Source organism: Geospiza fortis, unplaced genomic scaffold, assembly GCF_000277835.1.
Source record: "Geospiza fortis unplaced genomic scaffold, GeoFor_1.0 scaffold603, whole genome shotgun sequence".
Lineage (NCBI taxonomy): Eukaryota > Metazoa > Chordata > Aves > Passeriformes > Thraupidae > Geospiza > Geospiza fortis.
The window spans coordinates 699664-717468 of NW_005054460.1; the positions used below are offsets into that span (position 1 = coordinate 699664).

At 37.3% G+C, this 17805-nt stretch overlaps 1 protein-coding gene across 1 annotated transcript in view; it reads left to right on the forward strand.

Moving 5' to 3' along the window:
- The first annotated feature begins 614 nt into the window (after positions 1–614).
- The window catches only part of FAM83B (family with sequence similarity 83 member B), a 43880-nt gene continuing 26689 nt past the window's right edge, over positions 615–17805 (forward strand). The window contains exon 1 of the mRNA XM_005427913.2: positions 615–1080. Within this exon, the coding sequence (XP_005427970.1) occupies positions 637–1080 (444 nt within the window). The 5' untranslated portion in view covers positions 615–636. The remainder of the gene's footprint in view (positions 1081–17805) is intronic.

The following is a 17805-nucleotide window of genomic DNA, read 5'->3' on the forward strand; positions in this document are numbered from 1 at the left end:
AATGGATTAGATCAGCATGGGAGAACAGATAGATAAGGAGAAGTACCTGAATGACTGTGGTTTCAAAGAAGCCAAAGAAAAGAAATGCGTTGCAGATTCAGTAATGTATCAAAAAGTAGGAAATTTAATTGGTTTCTGAAGTGTTTCTTTGGACAGTACTCAGTCAGGTGTTGCAAAGGGCATTTTGAAACACAACCTGTGGTAGTTTATTGGAACATGCATTGGGTATGTATTGGTGTTACTGGTATGGATGTTTGGTGTACTGTGAGCTCTGACATAGCTTATAAGATCAACTTCCTAAAATCACTGAATTATGTGTTTCATTTACTTTATATAAAAGTTATCTGTGTCTCTAATATAATATTGTCTATCTATTTAATATTTATCTATCTCTTTAATATTTAATTTTTGGCAATAGAAGTCCCTGAGACTTTTCAGAATATTTTTAAAATCTTGGAAAATGCTAGAAAAACTTAGAGCAACTTTACCAGAAGAGTATTTTAGTTAATAACTGTGTGCGTGTCATAGTTATCTAGAAATATTTTCATTGTTTTCTTACTTATTTTCTCTTTGCAGATACATTTCATCTGCTCATGAATGGACTCTTAAAAGAATTTATACAAAATACATGTGAAAATGGAAACTTCATCTTTGCTGTCCTCCTTACATGATGAATGCAGATCAGACAACTATATTGAACCTCATTACAAGGAATGGTACCGAATAGCTATTGATGCTCTGATTGAAGGAGGTTTAGAAGCCTACAAAGAATTTCTTTCCAAAGAGAGATGCTCAGAGTTCTTAGCGGATGAGGAAATTGATTATATTTTGAACAATGTTCACAAACTTCCCCAAAACACAATTTATTCCTCTAACCATGCCATTGATGATACCTCTTCCTCGGGAACCTACTGGCCCATTGAATCCGATGTGGAAGCTCCAAATCTTGACTTAGGTTGGCCCTATCTGATGCCTGGAATTTCTGGTGGCACAAATATTGATCTGCTTTTTCATCCACCACGAGCACAGCCTTACACCATAAAGGAAACTGTTCGGAAGATGATACGAGATGCAAGAAAGGTAAACAAGAAAAATAATATTGGGAAAAAAGTGGCAATAATAATAATCTAGTTGGTATTTTATTACAGGGGTTTTTTTTTTATTTTTATTTTTGTCCTGGCAGAAAAAAAATATCTGGTTGCTCACAATTCAGTAGGAAAGGTTTTTCCAGACTGAGATCAGTCCTTTGGTGTCACATGCACCAGTGTTATTAACCTGAAATCAGGGGGATCAAGGGTTAATTGAACGGATTAATTAATGCTACCATTATAATGAATAATTACCATTTTACTGTAATGCTGACCAGTGCATGAGACGTTTGTAGATAATCAGCACACCTTTTCTTTGACCTCAGTTGAATATACATTGATACAATACTGTATAACTTTAGGATTTATACTGATGTTTCTGTCTTGCATCAGAGGGAACATGCACTGATTTGGCACATGGCATGGCAGACAGTTATAAGAAAACAACTGTGTTCATCCAACTCACGTACCTTGGGAGTCTGGTTTTCTGATTTTGGCATGTCCTTCCAGAAATCAAACTCTGAATGAAAAAAACAAACTAGACTAAGCAACAAGGAAATAGATCTTACTTGTGTATCTTGGCTTCATTTCTGATTAATGACTAGAAAATTTGGACATTTTTCCAAATGTACCTGTCTCCACTTAGGAGCACTTATATCTTGAGTTTCCTACAGCACACCTGGCTGACACCTTAGTGACAGAATGTTGTATGTACAAACCACTTTTGCTCTCAGTGTGTCAGCTTAAAACTTTTAAGTTTCCAATTTTTAAAACAATGTCAGTTAAAAAAAAATCAGAAAAAGTATTAGCATGCAGATTTGTTTGACACAGGTTCATAATACATCTTTAAAAGGTATGACAATGTTTCAGAAGTATTTCTGGCAAGTATGTTAAATTTTCCCAGTGAAATCCAGTTGTGTCTTGCATGACTCTATGAGCTTTAAATTGGTAGAAGGGGCTCTGTCTCACAAACATCTGTAAACACTTTGGTGGCTGAAATATGTGTGCAAATGTGTGCTATAGAAACGAACTGAACAGGGCAGGGCAGGGAAGGACTGCGTCTTTTTACAATGTCTCTGTTATATTTAGATAAAGCATATAATTTGTTGCCATAATAGAGTTATCACTAGGTCTTTTATCCTACAGTTTATAATTTAGAATGACTATGCTCAAGGAAGAGTTCATTATTTCTCTCCGTCTCTATCCCTTTCTGAGTGAGATTGGATGTTTTCTGTTCTGGTATGTAGTGAGATCTGACTGTAAATTGCCCAAAATACTCTTTCAACTGCAGCTCCTGACCTACCAATGTATCCACTGTAAGGGAAACAACTAAAACACTGTTAACTCTGTTGAGAAGACTAGTTCAGTTTTGCTTCAAGGTCTTGAAATGCCATGAAGTTAGGCCATTCCCCCTTAGTTGCTCCTTTAATGCAACTGTAGAAAAAAATTCGGTGTGCTTCTTGCTTTGCTTTGGAAGGAGGTTGAATGCATAGTGCATTGCTGCCTGGTGTGCTTATGTTGCTTCCACTTTATAAAGAGGATCTTTTATGCGTGTCACTGTCAAATCTGACAGCTGAAAGGTTTGTTTAGTTGATCAGCACAACCTCAACATCAACAACCACAACACTTTTGATACAGTGATATAGATCGGCTGCTTCAGGGACCAGCAATTAAATCTAAGAGACATAGTGTTGTTCCGCCTCTTTTGTCTGCAGATGGATAGAAAAGTTTAAAATATTTTTAAGGTAACCTATTTAAATCATGCTTACAGTAGGTAATCCCTTTGTAAACAGCCTAGTGCACTTCTCCTAAGCCACTTAAAAAATGTAGTTATATTAAACAGCGTTCTTTGTTATGTAGTAGTGGAGATGTGTAGTCTTGAGACTATTCAAAGGCAATAGGATAATGCTGCACATGAAAAAGAGAAACCTGTAAAGAATAAATCAGAAAATCATATTCAGCCAACACAGCTCTAAGCAAAATCTGTGGGAATTTCAGCAGACTTCTGTGTGAAAATAAACAGGCTATTGGAGGTGGGCATGTTCATACCACTTAAATTCAAGCACCAAGCCTGAGTGTCTGAGTTCAGGCATTGATTTCCCTGGGCTACCTGACAGCTCAGTGTAGTAGGAAACCAGCTCCTACAAGGGCAAGGCAGAGAATATTTCTGCACTGATTCACTCCATGAATGAACCCATTTGATGTGTATTTATATGTATAAACTATCCCAAAAATTCATGAAGGAGACTGAGCCACTTGAAACCTAGATGCTTTTGAATATTGGGATATATATAAGGATAAGATGACACTATTAGTGGACTTATTCTTGACCTCTTTCATGCTTGATGCATCACAGTGTCACTCCTTAAAATGATTATTATGTATGTTAATTTTGACCTTAAGAAGATGTTGTAAACAACATTAAGCAACTTGCTTGCTGACTGATTTTTTCCTGACTAAAGAAAATCATTTGTAAGCCCATGCTACACTAGAATAAAACCAGTGACTATAGAGAAGTGTTGTAATAAAGTCTTGTCACGTATTCCTTGAATACACAAGCAGCATAAAAATTATAGACATTACTTTAATTGTAAAATACAGGTGATATAATAGTGGAATTCTTACAGAAAAAAGATCAATAGTGTTACGTCCTAGAAAAATTAGCTAACCATTTTAAAGAGATGAATCCATGCCCGTGATACATGTTTCTGAAGGTTTGTTAGAGCAGGGAAACTGTATTGTACACAGCATGGCATTACATTGTCACCCATATACTACAGCACATCTGTGGGATAGATGTGATGTTAGCAGAGTGCCTTAGGTAAAACCAAGATGTCAACAAGATGGGCTTACAGTTGGTGTAACCAGACCTCATCTCTAAATGAAACAGCTTGCCAGCCACCCTCCTCTGTCAACATAACCTGTGTTCACACAAGGAGGCTGTTTGGTGTGACTGTGTCAACTGGGGAGACACGAGTCTTTTTTCTCATGTTGATATAACCATGTGAGGAAAAAGCACTGCAAGGTCTGTCTGACCTTAATGATGGAGACTTTTGTAAACAAGCTGGTAGCCTTATTTCTCTTTCGTTTTGGAGGCTTCTACCTTTAATCACTGGCAAGTTTCCGGCTTCTCTGAGGCTTGAGGTGCTCCTGCAGCCTGACTCATCGTGGCTGGGCTGTCTGAACAGCAACTGATAATGTTTAGCAGTTTTTACTGAGAAGATTATTCATCTGGGAAATGATATCAAGATTATTACTCATCTGTGTCAGGTTGTAGTGGGTTGATGCTGGTTAACATGAAACTTCCTTCATTTAGTACACTGTAACACATAGACTTCAATAATGAAGTGTTCTCTCCCTCTGTGACTTTTCCTAAGAGTTGCCTCCAAACCATCAGTTATGAGCTTGTGCATGTGTGCAAGAAATCTCTTGTACTATTTTCTCAGGTGTGATTGACAGGGTGAGGCCACAGGGAAAGGACAGGACAGGACACCAAAGGGACCTTCTGGCAGTGTGTTTTTCTGTTTTACAGCAACTAGATTCCTCTGTCGACCATGGAGACGTTCCTACACAGTTTGAGAGAGAAGGCACAGCTCAGACTCATATCCTAATAAGGATCTGCTCTTCCTGGAGAGAATTAAAACCTGTTTTTTAAAGAACTATGTTGCTTAGACAACCCAAGGGTTACTAGTTTGTAGCACACACCAGAAAATACTTAAAGACTTTCTGACGTACTTTTGGGATTTATAATGGAATGTATGACGTAGCACATTATTCAAAAAATATGCAATACTTTTCACTGATTTTATTTTATTCAAATATACTAACAGTCATAAGCCTGGGTTCATGAAGTCAGTGATATCTGTAAGAATTTTTAAAAAATATAATTGCTTAGAAGCTTAAATAAAAATAAAAATGGTTAGTGTATTATAATTTTAGAAAATAAAAAAGGGAGTTGTTTTTGCTGAAATACTTATGATTGGGGTTTTTAATGAGAAAAGTTGCAAAACTTGGACCCTTGGGAAAGAATTACATTATGCACTGTGAATCAGTGTAACTTGTTATTAGTCTTGCTGGACACACTCTAGGTAAGCACTTGGTCAAAAAGGTGTTTCTTTGTATTCTTGTGAAAGAGAGTTATGTACAAAATGTAATGCCTGCATTGTTTTCTATAGCAGTGGACTTCATCAAATAAAAACTAGTTGATTAATTTTACAAATATATAAAAAGGAAAATATTTTCTTTTAGTTTTATGGGGTTTTTTATTTTGTTGTGTATTGTTTCAAGCGAGAGTAAAAGGTGTGTATTATGGAAAAAAATATTCACTATTAATTCGTTACTACTTGGTATTAATTATTATTAATTATTCTTCCTTCTTCACTATTATGTACTGTTAATCTCATTTGGTCATGTGTATAATGCAGTAATAATAGTGTAGTACTGGCTGCAGTCTAGTATGAAAGAAAATCAGATTCTTACATGCAAATTTGAAGAGTAATGTTTCTCTACAGGAGAAAACTTGTAGAATATGGATGTGTTGAGCAATCTTTTATTTCTCTTTCACGAGTACTTTTTGCCAACTATTTTAAATATAATTTGAACACAGACTGGAACAATGATAATGAATAGTCCTTATGGCAGTGCTTGTCTCAGCTCACTAGTTGCATCGGTTCAAGCAGATGAGAGAGGGGCTGCACCTTTTGAATGCAAAAACCAGAGCAATCTGCTGAATTCAGGGAGAAAGAATAGATACAGTAGTTGCCCCACTCAGACATTTTCTGTATTATCTTTAAAGTGTTAGATAATCAGCAGATACCATTTTTTAAGATGAGAGTAATGCACAGAAATACTCAGTTTCTGGCTGAAAACATATAAGGCAGCATTTTCCCTGCCAAGATATTTTGCCCCACAAGGATTTCAGCAGGTGTCTTTTGGTTCAGCTGCTCTGCTGAAGGGTGAATTCATCATTAACTTTCTCTCAAAGTCTGTTAAAAGACTTCCTGATGGTTGAAAACCAGCATGGCAGTCCTGTGTATGGTTTCCAGGTGAAACATAGTTTATAGTTTGTGATAGATTTATTTCAGAAAGTGAGATAGTGTCCCATTTTTTCTAATTGCACAGAGTACATGCCATGTGCTGGAAGAGGACTCTTCTTGCTCTTGTTGCTACTGTGTGACCCAGTATCAATTTTTTGTCATCACAAAGTAGTGCTGTTCACAACAAGTAATTATTTCAGGCATTTTCTCTGCTTGGAATTGCCTTAGGAGTCCTCACACTGTTTTACCTGCCTGGCCTGTCCCGTTCTCTCCCTGCTGTCCTGCTCCCCCCACGCAAGGGTAGTCCCAGAGCAGTCACAGCAGTGCCCTCAGTGCAGGCAGAGAGGACTGCCATCCATGGGACACATCTGCAAGCAGTTTTATAGTCTGGAAAATCTGGGATTTTTGTGAAATCTAATTCTTATGTGCTCTAAACATGAAACCCACAGCTTTTCCTGGTAGTGCTCTTGTTACGTGGGGAGGATATATAAGTGAAGAGCAAGCAGAGTGCAGAGCCTGGGGAGTGGGGATCTTTGAGAACATAATTTTTAATTAGCTGTGGTCGTTTTGTATTCACAGGTTTCTATCTTTGCAAGACTTTTGACATCTTCAATACTAGTATTAAAAGATGTAATTAAATAATTGATAGGTATTGCCATTTTTATGTCAGAACTGTGCTAATGTGTTATCAAAATACCACACCTCTGTGATGAATTTAAAAATAGAATAAGGAAGATAAAAGGCCAGATATTGCATGCAGCTGTATTTCTTTATTAATGTGTGTCTCATTCACATACATATGAGAAGTAAGCATACACATATGCTTTATAGCAATTCCTTTCATTAAAACATTTTCTCTCATTGACATAAATCTCTGTCAGTCAAAACAAAAGTGCCATTAAGAAGTCATTTACGCTTTTTGCACATTCAGTAGATTAAAGCGTTCTTTATCATATTCAACAATAACTTTGTACTACATTATGCTGAAGCAGTTACAGATCAAAATATGCTATAAATACATAACTGTTGATTTAAAATAATTTTGCCCAGGCAGAATGCTTCTTTCAGTGCTCAGACTAGTGTACTGGGGTTTTGTCCCTCTCCTTTTCTTGCTAGTCCAAAAAATACTGGTAATGTTGAAGTGCTGCTTTTGTTCATCTGAATTCCTCTCCCGGAGAGATTTCAATTTTTCTGTTGGCTTTTTTTTTTTTTTTTTTCCAGCCAGGAAGCAATCTTGCCTGAAGAACTATAGCTCTAATCACATTCATAAATCCATAAGCCTTTTTTCATCTTTTGTAGTTTTGCAAGAGCTCTTGAACTTACGACAGCTTTCCAGCACAGCCAGTGATCCTCTGAGGACACATTTAGGGTCATTTTGAACACTGAAGTTATTATATATCAGAATTTGGAAAGTAAAATATATTATCTGTGGTAGAATTTTAAATGAGCATAGCTTTGTGTGCAGATACCTGCAGTACTGAAGCAGTATGTGTGTAACGCAGTGTGATAGAGTCTACATAGAAAGCTGAAAAGTGCTGACAAAACAACAAAATTTCCCATTCTTCTGTTTGGAAGGAGTAGGATTGCATGCCAGTGAGTTACATGTATTAAGTTTCCTCATAGATCAGATCTGAGTAGAAGTATCTACTTCACTTGTAACTATTTGAGAACAACTTGCTTAATGCTGCATTGTTTTCCTTGAGGAGTATTGTAAGGATTCCAGCCCAGATGATAGAGGAGTCAAAGTACACTTTATTATTTACCTCTCTAAAAGTAGTGCAGACCTTGCCCTAGATAACTGTGTAGTCATGCCTTCCATTTTAGCCTGTTGATAAAGTATCTATATCAATTTTCTGTATCTATAACCATTTTCTAATAAGGATACAATAATATTGCAAGAGAAGTCCAGATTTTCAGAAATGCTGTCAACATGCCTGAGACCTGAGAGGGCTTTTGCTTTCTAAAACCCTACTGTAATTTACCTTTGGGAGGAAGGAAGCATTGGCATCACAGCCATAACAGGGTGTAACTGGTGCTGAGCTTGCCACTTTACCGTAGCATCTGCAGACATCCATAAAATGACTCACCTCAACAGAGCTGCTCAAAATAAATAATTGCAAGATCTGGCCATTGCTTGCATGATCAACAGTTAATAATTTTTCAGTATACAATCCACTGATCAGTAAGCCAGATGAATTTATAGTAGTGTTATTTACATTATAAATACAGAATTATAAGCAATCAAACGATCTATCTCTGCTTTCCTTGCCCATGTTTGTCATCTTTTCCCATATTTTAGGTGTTTGTTTTCTGAAGCACTGAACATTGTTATGTTTCACTGTGTGTCTGTATATCGCACGTTTCTGCTGTTGTAGTCTCCCTGATTGGTGCCAGCCAGTACAGACATACCACTACTACAATGTAAACAGTAGATTCAGAATTTGTATGCTCTCCTTTATCCTTAGCCAGCAAAGAGCATAACCATAGTGTGTGTGGTTCTGTCAATGAGACTACTGAGACACACTGAGCATTAAATGAATATAAAGAACTTTTTTTTAAAGATACAGTTATAAACCAAAAGTGTGAGAATATTATACATTAGCAAACAGTACTCAGAGCAAGTAGGGGCCATTTTTTATTTTCTTGCCTCTGTGGTTTTAGATTTTGATAAAAATTGCAGTTGTGCATTTGTAATTATGCAGACTAATTTATGATGAACATCAGTAATTCCCTGATAAAAGTTGCAAACTGTAGCTGTGTAATGCTTACTTTTCAAATATATTTGTAAAAGCATGAAGCATTTCCTAGCTTCAGATAAGAAGGGTGTGACGTATACAGGGTGTTCTGATACCTTATCTAGGAGCAGGTTATCTTAACCAGTTCTGTCTCGCTCTGGAGTGCTTGTGCTGCCTGCCCAGAAGATCTGTGATGTGAGGGGAACAGAACAAATTCCTCAAAACCAGGGTCCATGGTGACCCCTGCTTTCCCCAGCAAGGAGTGTGGGCATGTAGCTGCCTTCAGAAAGCTTCTTGGTACGTCTTTTATCCAGGGATTTTTGCTAGCTGCGGCACCAGATCTCCTCAGGCCTTTTCCCTTCTGCCAGTGATCCTGCTGTCAGAGACAAGGCTGAGTGATAGGATAATAGGAGAAGTTATGCGCTGTATCTCTTAGAGATGAAAAGAAAACTTTGAGATCTGCATCATTCACTAGCAATCAGGCTTGAACAGTAGCACAGGATTGTGTGTTCAGGTAGCCAAATAGGTGTGCCTTCAGTTCAAACAGCAGATACAACATCTCAGACATATTTTCATGCTGTTTCCTGGAGCTGCAGGCACTCTTTGCTAAGAAGGCTGCACTTCAGCTCAATAAATTCCCTTTATGGTTTAAGCACTAGGTGAAGCACTAAGACATCACCTTTGAATTCAGGTGAATCTGAGTGGCATCAGTCCACAGAAGGCATTTTAGTTGGTGTTTTTCTTTAGGCTTTTGATGCTTGAAAAGGAAGAAATAATATGGAGGATGAGATGAAATAACCAACACAGAAAAAAATTATGATTCCCAGTGGGACCTTTCTCAAGAAATGCCCACTAAAGGACTAAGCTCTTCTTAAGCTGTGCAGAACTCCCTGTTAGTGAGCTGTGCCCTCTGATTACAGACGTCAGAGACAGCAAACAGAAGTTGCAGTGTCAAGCCAGCAACACTGATTTGTTTCAAATGCCAGAGAGATGCTGCTTGTCAAAGCAACTAGGTCGCCATCCAGCATGACAGAGCACAGTAATATCTGAAGCTGTCTGCTGTTCTGATAATTTCCTGTCACTGACTAATGCTGGATTAGCACAGGCATGCAATAATTGCCTGAAAAGTCACTCTTAAGGGCGTGGGGTTTTTTTTGAAATAACAGACAGGCCCATGTGGCTGCCGATAATGTGTTTTATAGAGACCAGTAACCTTTGTTTGCTGAGGATGGGCCTAAAAATACAGCCATTCACAAGTGTAACTTTTACAGCAGTATGTACTCAAACAAGTCTACAGAAAGTTGTTTTAAAACGTAACAAAAACTATGTTATTTTGCTCAAGGGATATATTTTTGAAATGAGAAGACTAAGCATAGATATGAAACCAGGAACTATGACTGATTCTTCTTCTATTGGTTTATTTATTTGCTATCACCCTATTTCATGTTTTAGCATAACATGAGCACCAGTAATATCACTGTATTTTATAATGGATTTTATGATGCACAAAATTATTGCAGTAATATCATCATCTATTCTGTTAATGAATTCTGGATTAATGATATTAGTAAGCCACTTGTGCCAGAAATCTCATTAGTCAGAGGATTTGATTTCTTATGCATAAGTTTAATGATGAAAGTTCAGTCCAGATCTGAAATGCCATATGATATTGCAATCACTCATTACAGGATTTCTGTCCCAAGTAAAGGCCCTGTTTTTCAGTTAGAGGAGTTAAACAGTGTCTTTGCAATGAGTTCTTGAGATATCAGGAAGCTCTTTCTGTGTGCGTGCCAGAGCCTTTCAAAGCCAGAGCTCCAGGTGCTTTTTGGAGAAAGGAGAGCAAAGGAAGGAAAAGATGTGCTGTTCTTGGGTGTTGGGTGAGAGGCATGTCAGAGGAGCAGAGATCTGCCAGTCCTTCCAGTGGATTCTTTTTAGAAATCAGTGCAACAACTAAACACTGTTTTGATTTTCTGAGGGACCATAACACTCTGGAGCCTGCAGCCAGGGTGAAAATGCTGGCAGCTTGAGGTTACTGGAGTCTTAGAGCATCATGTGGAAGGGGACAGCTTAAGACATACACAGATGGACCAATGTTTGAATCAGCTGGGCTCCACTCTATGGTGGTGAGCATTGATCAGAAGTAACTTCCTGAGAATCTGTATCAAAGGGGTGGGAGTAAGGCACAAAAGTTATGCATACTGAAGTATATGCATGAAGTATATGTATATATACTGATTATACTTACATACCTGGCAGGAAACCATCCTACATGCATTTTTGGTCATAGTTTCTCTTTCCTTTCCCGCCATCTTTGCCCCTCTCTCCAGCTCTGTCCCTTGGACAGCCCTACCTCCTCTGTCCTTTCTCCTTTCACTGTGCACCTCTGACAGAGGTGAACATTTGCTGCCTGCTCGAGACACTTGTGGCATCTTTCTGGAAAGCAATTCCAGGTGGGACATCTGGAAATAATATCTCCCTCTTAGGTCAGTAAAGAAATGTGACTGCCCTGGAGGGTGCCAGTCAGCATACCTGGAGACAGTGCTTGCAGTTTGGTGTTTGTGTCAGCTCCCCATCCTCTGTCACTACCAGTAGGAACTTGTAAAGCACCAACATGATGTTAGAAACACAGCAGTGCTTTTGAATTGCTTGTCTCATCAATTTTATTGCCAGGTTTCTGATTTTTATTTTAAATTGCATCTCTGATATTAAGTATTAGGAAGGCATATTTTCTGAACAGGACTACCTTACTGATGTTTTTGGCAAAAATTACGAAGTTTAGAGATTGAACAGTTGTGTATCAGAAATTACAGTAGGCTATTTAATTACAACCATGACTTGTATACACAATTGCTTTTCATCTCATTTTATCAAACAGTACATCTAATAAAATTTGACAAGAATTCTTGGGGGAATATTTAGTAAAGGGCAGAGAGACAAAAAGATAATATCTCCTCAATGAAGACGCTTTTTTTTTCTTCAAGCAAAATTAGATCTGTAATTCTGGGAGGATTTAAATACTGTAATTTGTGTACATGAGAGCTTCTATTAACTTGACATGCTTATGTTTGCAGGATTGATGCCTAGGGATATGGCCATGTATCATTAAGGATCCGATTTTGAATGTTTAATTAATTTCTTTCTCTTAAATCATGCCACAGTACATTTGTAGTCCAAAATGAGCTACATCTTCAGGTGATTGCATCCACTGTGAGCACCTGAAAAAGAATAACTTGTGTCCAAGCAGACTGCTCTAATTCTTTTATTCTAGATAAAAACTATGTTGAATAACTGAATATCTGAAAGCCAAGCAAAGCCATGAAGCCAATGGAATGTTTTCATTTCCCCGATGCTATTCCATCCCTTTTCTGATCCCTGCATTCAGGCCCAGCTCCCACAGAAGTGGGGTGGGTACATGTTTTAATATTATAGAAGATAGGGTGGTTCCTTCCAAAGAAATACAAAAGTCAGACTTAGTTTATCACGTTGACGTTAACAGTTTATATGGGGGATACAGGCTTTATTCTGCCACGTTACACATGTTTACTGAGCTTATGTACTCTGCAAGGAAAATTCCATGGAAAAATTTCTCAACTTGTACTCTTAAGGCTTTAAAAATGATTGCAAAATGTATTGCAAAAAGCACACGTGCACTTGTCCATGTATGCTGGCCTGCAAGTAACAAAAACAAAAGAAAAACGAGTTAAGAAGTAAACATCTGGAATTTAGTTATTGTGATAGAACTGTCCAAAATAGTTTATGGATTTTGTTTTTTAAATGCTCCATATTCTTAAATTAAAACAAACAGTTACCTCGAGAAATGGGCAATTATGATATGTTGATAGAGAATGGTACATAGGTTGGTCTACCTATTTTGAATTTTCTTAGTGGTGTTTAAAAAATTCTACTGATCAGAATTTCACAGTCTGCTAAATTCTGTGCAGAGACCTTGCTCATACTGTCTGAGAGGTTATTTGCTAAATTTAATTATGCAAAGTAGTCCTTTGAGTAAAGGGCTACTAAAGTAAAAGAAGAAAACAGTTTAATGTGTTACTGTCTTGTTCATAACCCAGCCATCTATTTTTAAGGTATTAGACTGCACATAACAAAACCAGAAATAATTTGAAAAGGGAAAATATCTAATTTCTGAAATATGTAATAACAGTATTTTAATGCAGGAACTGAAGTTTCAAAGCTATGTACTCTATCTGAAAGACTCATTAGAAGATAATCCTTGTCAGACTTATTTCCATAGAATGTAATTAGGTTGAAAATACCACAAAAAGCTAGGTGTTTAAAGATTTGGGGGGATTTGCAGCTGAGCACATTTGTTGAAACATTCTAGGAGCACAGTTATAGTAACCTGTTGTGGAAATAAGATACTGAATGAGAAACTGTGATTGTGGAAATATGATACAGAATGAAAAGCTGTGGCATTTTAATGCCAAATACAGAAATCTTTATGTTATTTCAAAGAAGTAACAGTGGCATTTTAGGCTGCCTTTCATTTCACACTGATATTCACACAGACTTTCTAGTTTTAAAAACTCAAATGGAATTTAGAGCTGCTTTTTGTCATACAGCGTGTGTGGGGATTCATAATATATATAGTGCATGCAAAAAGAAACAGACATGGGTTTAAGCATAATTTTTCCTTACTCAGTAGATCTAAATCTGGGCAGTCTCTTTGATCAGTCTTGACCGAATCTGTGTAAAGAATCTAAAATTTTCCCTAAAGAAAAGAAATACCTGATATGGTACTAAAAAGCTTCTTGACAATGCCTGTTGGAGGCATTGCTGTCCTAACAGTGGAGAGCTTTCTGAAAATTATGCTAAATATACTTCAGTTGGAGATTATGAAAGAAATCACTTTGGCTAGAATTTAAACTACTTCTCTAATGAGGAGAAATTTGGAAATATTGAAAGCATTGTAGCATAAAAGTTAAAAATAATCCAGTACTTTACCTTTTTTCCCCCTAATTTAGTGACTTCCACTGACTGTCCTAAATTACAGTAAAAATACACTGGTTTGTATTTTTTCTTTTTCAACAGCCATGAATAAAACAATTCCAGTGTAAGTAATAAGCATTGAACTTTTATGGATTTGTTTTTAAATTGCTGATCTGTGGCTCTAAATTGGATTTTGGCCTGAAACAGTAAAAATGCAAAGCATCCTATTTTGATCCATTTTATGCTTATAAAATATATAAATGCAATAAGAGAAATCTCTTTACCTTTTGAAAAAAAAAAGAAGTTAGAACTGACATTAAATATTTTTAAATAATCTGTATTAAGAGGTTACAAAATATTCATATAATAAATACACACACACACACACACACACTGGAATTTCATTGAAAAACTTGCTGTCAGCAGTGCCATAAGCTGAAATGCAAGACACCTGTGAATATGATTTATGCCAAAAAACTTTCATTGTAATTATGAACATAGTTAACTAAATTAATGCATTATGAAAATTGAGAATAGTATTTCACTTCGGACAATTTAATTAATTTCAAAGTCAGGGTTGGCTCTTGAAGGTCAACAGGTTGTCCAGGAAGGATTTTAATGGCAATAAACTGTGCACTCCTTTTTCCTTCCATTCTCAAATTTGTTCAAAGCCACAAAACTGAGAAAATCCCAATTTAAATGTTTCATTTGTTTTCGAGTTGTAAAATATTCCTGGATGATTCACAGAATCTGCGGTTTTTGCTTTCTTGGTGTTTTTTAGGCATGCTTTGGGGTTCTCTGTGCCTGGGAATTTGAAGTGAGTGGCTCTTTGCATTGTAATTCCTATACTCTAGGTTCATTCTCCTCAAAATCCCAGTGGCAGGCCTTTAGTTTTGAACTCAATTCATAGAGACATGATTTTCCCCCAAGACTAGCAGTTATTCTGGTATTTTAATGAATGCTATTTTTTCGTATAAAGCAGTCTTCTGTACTTCTTGATTATATACCACTGCTTTTATTGTGTTCATATGTCCTCTTCATGAGGCTTGTCATTGCTTTCCTTTTCAGATATGATTTTCTAAGTGATTTTACTGGCAGTTGTTTTAAAAGAGCTGGGTAAACGTGAGCCTGTGATCAGTGTTTGTAGCCTTTGAAAACTCGTAGTTTGTTTGGGCTCTCGTTGTTCATCTTTGCAGCCATTTCTGGACTGTGAAATCAGCAGAGGCTGATAAAACTGAGAGATTCACAGGTTTTGATGTCAGAAGGGACTGTAATGTTAATGACATCTGACCCCCTGCACAACACAAGTCTGACAGTGTTGCATCCTCAAAGAGCTGTTAGTAAGAATAAATCTGACCTTAAAACAGGTGGGTGCTAGTCTTACCATCAACACTTCTGGGTAACTAATTAATAATTGCCCAGGAGATAAGGTTGTTTTTTGGACAGTCACTTTTCTCTAAATGATGGAATTTGCTTGAAGAAACCCAGGTTGCAAGCCCAGACCAGGCTTGCTTGAGCTTTCTGCTTGTGTATCTCATCGCTCAACATGACAGCCAGCCAAAAGAGAAGGTGCAGAGAATTCTAAATGCAGGACTGGAGGGTGAGGTGAGGCTCGGGCTGATCTGTAGCTGCAGGAGTTGCTTTCATGGGGACTTTGGGATGCTCAGCCTCTCCACAATCCCTGGCTGTTGGCCTCTGAGAAGCTGCTCACACAGCAGGGATCAGTGCACAAGGGCACTCTCAGGGAGCAGGGTGTCCTCACCTCCTTGGAGCATCACCTTAGCGTGACCAGACTGTTCCCAGTGGCAGAGCTCATTAGCAATGGGCTGACTCAGGTGTCCCTGTACAGGACAGCAGTGTGACACGCACACACACACACCCTGTTCAGTTTCCCAGATAAAAATAGGTGCAATATGTTATTCCTGCATTTATGGAATGGTTTGCACTTTACAGAGGAGAAAAGCTTTCTGTGTGCATTTAAGTGTTAAGAGGAATTAAAAAAGATGCTTAATTTTTCTGGTAATTCTTCTGGAGTCTTTTACAACAGAGAAGTAGTAGAAAAAGATTTCAGTAAGTTTCTGGTTTCTTAGTTGCTCCAGGGATGATTCAGGAGGTTGTAAATAACATTACGCTATTAAAAATATATTCCTATGCTAATATCTTCTTGAACTGCATAAAATGGGAGTGATTTACTTGTTTTTCTAGTTCCCTGCATTTGTCTCAATTCAAAGGTCTTTTACACACTTTAAAAAATATTTTTGTATGTTTTTATTTTTGCCGAATAAAAAAAAATATTAAATACATTGGTCTAGGACTTGGAAGACTTGTATAGAAATTCCTTGTAGAACACAGACTCCTCATCTATAAATATGAATATAATCTCAGAGTGATTTGTGAAGACATATAGTTTGGCATATGGTCGTATGTATATGGAAGACAGGTAGTTTGGCATACTTGTGCTAAGGGTAGGGAACCATTTCAAGAGCTTATGCTGAAATCTACCTTTTTCAGGTGCTTCCAATGGTTTAAAACTTTATATTTTGCATTAACCTTTTGTGTATTTGTTTTGTCCATGAGATTGTTAGCTTTAGAGCATTCAAGCAGAAATATTTCAGTAATATCCAAATATGAAGTAGAGTTGTTTGCTTCCCCATTATCTGCCCATCTTCTGATGTTACTTTTTTTCACTATGTCCCTCTATGCATGAGAAACAAGAGAATAACTTTTTTGTTGTTCACTTGAAATAGTGTTTCTAATTTAGGTTGCATTTCAGCAAATGCTCAGTCACCCACAGAAGTGTCATGGAAGTCTCACCTTTGCATACCTGAGTCTTGTATCATTGCAAAAAATGTCCTGTGTTGGTGAAAATTATGTATATTGCACATCTAATATTGAAAAGAGATTGGAGTATCTTTTAGTTACCAACTGCTAGTCACAGTAAACCAAAAATTATAATAGACTCACTGAAAAATTCCTTCCTGACAGCTGTACTTCTTGAGTGAGTGCACACTGTACCAATATCTGAAAACAGATTCAGAATTACAGTGAGAGACTCTGAAGAGCAGGAAAAGGTATACCCCTTTTTAAGCGAGAAAGAAAAAAGGATAAAAACTGTCCTGTTACTACATCTGAAATGATTGTTCTTTTTTTCTTTTGTTGATACAATGCTGGTTTGAAACTTTTTTAGATGAAGGAAATAGGCAAATAATAAAATGGGATTTTTTCAATCAGTGTGTGTGCACATGTTCACAGGGAAAATGTGTGCACTGTGCTACAGAAAATGTAGATTCCATGCATGCACACAGGCACAGGGAGCAAAGCAGTCTGGGATGAGGAGAGGCTTTCTTGGAGTGGGCAGATTACTCAAGGGAACATGTTTCCTGAGACCTGAGAGGTACTTTGTAATAACAAATATTTATTTGAAAGGCACTACTTTGCATTGAAAAACAACACTTGGCAAAGTGTTCTTGGAAAAAAATGTTCACCTCTCCTCCACAGATGTATATTGCATGTTCTCACCTCCATCCTTACTTCAAACAACTGAAGTTATCTCATATAAATATTTGAGTTAACTCATATAAATACAGCTATTAGCATGCTTGGCACATTTTCCAGCAGAGCCAATTTGCCAATAGAACGTGGCTTAATGTAAATCCATGGGTGGTTTGGTCAGTGGTTTTTCTGCTTTCGCTCCTTATTATTAGAAGGTTTCCACTTTTGATGGCAAAATAGTGACTTTTCCTCTCTGCCCCTCATGTTTCCTACCATATGTACCCTTGAGGTACACAGATATTCAACGCAGGAATGTTTTGTGGTTACAGGGGATTCACTGGCGCAAATAGGCAGCAAATCTTGCAAAGAAAGGTGCTGAAGAGCTGCAGTAGGTACCCCTGAGACTGATTTTCTTTTCCTCCATTCTTAAATTCAGGTGTCTGCTGTGATGTTTTGGAGAATACCGCCTTGCTCTAGCAGGAGTTTTGCATTTCTTGCAGATGTTCA